The sequence below is a fragment of the Arachis ipaensis genome, chromosome B07 (genome assembly GCF_000816755.2).
Source record: "Arachis ipaensis cultivar K30076 chromosome B07, Araip1.1, whole genome shotgun sequence".
Taxonomy (NCBI): domain Eukaryota; kingdom Viridiplantae; phylum Streptophyta; class Magnoliopsida; order Fabales; family Fabaceae; genus Arachis; species Arachis ipaensis.
The window spans coordinates 118,906,412-118,909,983 of NC_029791.2; the positions used below are offsets into that span (position 1 = coordinate 118,906,412).

The 3,572-nt window shown below is 31.5% G+C and overlaps 1 protein-coding gene across 2 annotated transcripts; it reads right to left on the reverse strand.

Annotated features, from left to right (window-relative positions):
• Nucleotides 375-3,411, reverse strand: LOC107606057 (probable serine/threonine-protein kinase DDB_G0282963). 2 transcript variants are annotated; one of them, XM_021106377.1, is made up of 2 exons: nucleotides 2,897-3,411; nucleotides 375-1,008 (listed from the first exon to the last, which is right to left on the reverse strand). In XM_021106377.1, the coding sequence occupies exons 1-2, from the start codon at nucleotides 3,273-3,275 to the stop codon at nucleotides 704-706; spliced, it is 684 nt and encodes a 227-aa protein (XP_020962036.1). In that variant the 5' UTR covers nucleotides 3,276-3,411; the 3' UTR covers nucleotides 375-703. The 2 variants fall into 2 exon arrangements, with proteins under 2 accessions (XP_020962036.1, XP_016163511.1); XM_016308025.2 differs by having other exon boundaries at nucleotides 375-1,011; nucleotides 2,897-3,403.

The window sequence follows — 3,572 nt, forward strand, 5'->3', positions numbered from 1 at the left end:
ATATTTAGATAATTTAAAAATCTATTTTATTTAGTTGCGTAATTTGTCCTTAATATTTGAATTTCTTTTTTTTAAAAAAATTAAAAGAACAAGATAGACATTATGATCTTCTCATACTAATTAATCAAATCTTGTAGCATTATGCAATTGGGCCCTTAAGCTTTATTGTTTCCCACCATGGCTACCTAATATGGAAGCCTCTATATGGAAAGGAGCTACTAATTTCCTTTTTTTTAATATAGTAATAATTTTCAAAATTAAACAAAACAATTTTCAACAAACTCTTCTTTTACAGCCTGTACTACAGTAGTCTATAGGATGGAGAAATTAAGAAACATAAAATAATAATAAAAAAAAAATGGCAAAAGAGTAAATACAAGAATAAGAACCTCATTCCCTTCTCATCAAAGCTAGCATGCAAAGCAATACCTTTTTTTCCCCCTTACTTTTTCCTTTTTTATAAATTTAAAGCACATTTTCGAATGAAAGAGTGACAAAGCTATTTTTGACTTTAGCATATGGGAAAAAAAAAATAAAAAATAATAGTATTATATATATATTTTTATATATAACACACTTTACAGTAGTCATACTGCAAAGAACAAGGGACCAAATAAAAAGGTGGTTGTTCTTCTTGAATTCTTGAGTAAAGAGTAGTAATGTCACTTTCTTTTACGAGAGACTCTTAAAAACTTTATTCATTTCATTCCATGGTCTTGTTCCTCTTTGTCAGAGTCCTCATCCAATTACTCTTTCTGACTTTGACTCCCTCCACCTTGGTGCCTACGTGGCACACGCCACCTGTCCTCTTCCACCTCATGAGGTGGAATATGTGGCCAATCCTCTTTCGCCACCTCAGCATGTCACGTGACTTTCCATGCTCTATCACACTCTTGTTGTTACTGTCTTTGGTGGTGGTGTTCTTTGACATCATTTTGGTGTTAGAAACCGTGTTCTTTTCCCACGAGGCAATACCATTCTCTTCAAACTTGATTGAAATGAATGAGTCTTCTGCACAAAGTTAAAGTCGTTACCAGAATGTTTATCATTCTAATTCGTCGGTTTTCAAGACCCCATCAAAAGCAAAAGCTTAGTGTATAAAAAATTGAGACTATCCAAGTTTTATTCACCATTTTCATTTCGTTTCATTTTTTCAACCTTTCAATTATGTAATATTGGACCCAACTTTTTCCCCCCCTTAAAAGAAAAAAATTTTAAGGCTATGAATTAAAAATTAAACAAAAAAATTAATCACCAAGCTAGATATGAGAAATGCGCCGCAATCAATTTTTATTTATGTTGACTAACATTTTTAGTCAGCATTATATCTTACACTAGCACTATGCTGATGCATTTGAACTTATTTTTGACATCATTAAATTGTTAATTAATTAATGATCAAAAACAATAAATTATACGGATAACTAAAAATATATAGTAGCTTATTCTATACAGAAGAAATAATACCCATTATTAATGTGATTTTATACCTACATGAAAAATATATATTTGAGCTAAATTAGTGTAATGCACACAAACCTAATTGTTCCGTTTCACTATTATATATGCTGCCGACGGATTTAATGAAAAGCACATGCATATTCAAATTTCAAGTGTATGTACTTTCTTGGCACCAGTTTTCCCTCTACAGTATATGCTACTAGATACTGACATACACTTTTAATATAAACGAAATTTATTTATATAGAAGAATATATATATATAATGTATGTGTTCAAAATTCAAATAAGGGCATATAGACCCATCATGATAACACACATGAATGACATTTTGCCAGATTAGTTGTGCACCCTAATTCCCCCACCAAATCAATGTAACCAATAATAATATTAATATATATATCTTGCAAAAATAATTTAATTTCCTGAGTGTCATAATGCTCTTTGGCGTTTGTATCTGACATGGTCATATGCCACGCCAAGAAGAAAAGGGGTGACAGAAAACCGAAAGAACAAACACTAGTAGGAAATTAAAGTTGCGATCTCAACTCTGATCTACAATGGTTTATTTGTCACTCTTTATTATAATGTCTTTTGACCTTAAATTTGTCACTATCATTATCATCACAATGTGTATCTTATCTTCCCGGTGAAGGGAAGGCACACAACATGCACCACCCATGATATAATTCTCCACCAACAATAATCAAACAAAAACACCAACCATTGCCCCCACTTAATATTTCCCTCATCACCACCATGGACATTATTACATTAAACATGAGGAATATTTGCATCATTTTTTAAATATATTTTAGTGTGAAAAATTTGAACCTTGTTGGTATAGGCAATGTCTTTTTTTTTTCCTCATCTATAATATAATTTTTTAAGCATTATTAAAAACATAAAGGAGCAAAAATAAAACCTTTTTTTTTGGGGGTATTCGTTCATAGTAGGAGAGGCAATGCTAATGACAAGAATAATCATCACAACCGAAGAACTAAAAAGGGTTAACAAAAACTTTCTGTTTTTCTTTCTCGTTTTTCAATGTTTTTGTTCATAGCGGTAGAAAGAAATTAATTGGACGAGTTATTGAGACTGAGAGATAGAAAATGAGAGACAAGGATTAAACGGCTAAGACTAAGTTAAATTTTTGTGTTATATTTAGTATTAAGTATTAAGGACCCAGTTATATTTTATTATTATATTTGATTTAAAATAAATATAAAATTAAATAAAAATATTTATCACAATATTTTTAGTTATTAAAAAAAAATTTAAAAATTTCAGTTGTGTTTCTAATTTTTGAAAATCCGGAAGGATTAAAAATTTGATATTATAAAATTAAAATTTGCACCAAATAGAATACTAAATTTTTAGAGGATTGGGTCTGCAAAGAAACAGTAACTAAGAACTAAACAAGTTAAGGGTATTACCTTCTGGACTTGAAGAAGCATCATACTCATAGTTAATCTGAGTTTTCCACTGGTGCTGATGAGAGTCTTGGCGACTGAAGAGAGAGCCAAAAGCAAAGATCTTGTGAATAGAAGAACTACTTGCTGGCTTTCTGTGTACGGAAGAAGAAGAACTCTGAAGAATCCTATTGTGTGAGGAAGCTTTGGAAGAAGAAGAAGAAGAGTGGTGGTGGTGGTGGTGGTGGCGATGACGGTGGTGGCCTTGTTTTGCAGCTACTATGAGAAGCCTCTCATTGAGACACAAGGGACAAACACCAATAACAAGTTGCTTTGGATGGAAATAGCAGCATGGTTTCTCATCTCTACTGTTGCCATTATTATTATTGTTATTTCTGTTCATATTAATGTATGTTATATTACACTTGAATGAAGAATGAAGAAGAATGGAGAAGGTGAAGTGAAGGGGACCAAATAACAGAAAAAAGCCCAAAGTGGGGTGAAGTAATTTAGAGAAAAAGTTGGAATTGGAAGGTGGTGTTGTGAATATATATGGTGCCACAGGGAAACCAAAATGGATGATAACACATAGGTGTGGGGCCCACCAGCTACTGTTTCGATATTTTTAAAGAGCAATATTACCTTTTCAGCAAATATTATCATTTTTTGCTGTTATTTTTTATATATATTTATTAAAATT

What these genes read in the sequence shown, in the direction of transcription:
- LOC107606057 (XM_016308025.2), bottom strand. Translation starts at nt 3,275, where the DNA reads ATGAACAGAAATAACAATAATAATAATGGCAACAGTAGAGATGAGAAA. An exon ending in TGCTTCTTCAAGTCCAGAAG is followed by an intron (nt 1,012 to 2,896) that starts GTAATACCCTTA and finishes AACTTTGTGCAG; the next exon opens with AAGACTCATTCATTTCAATC.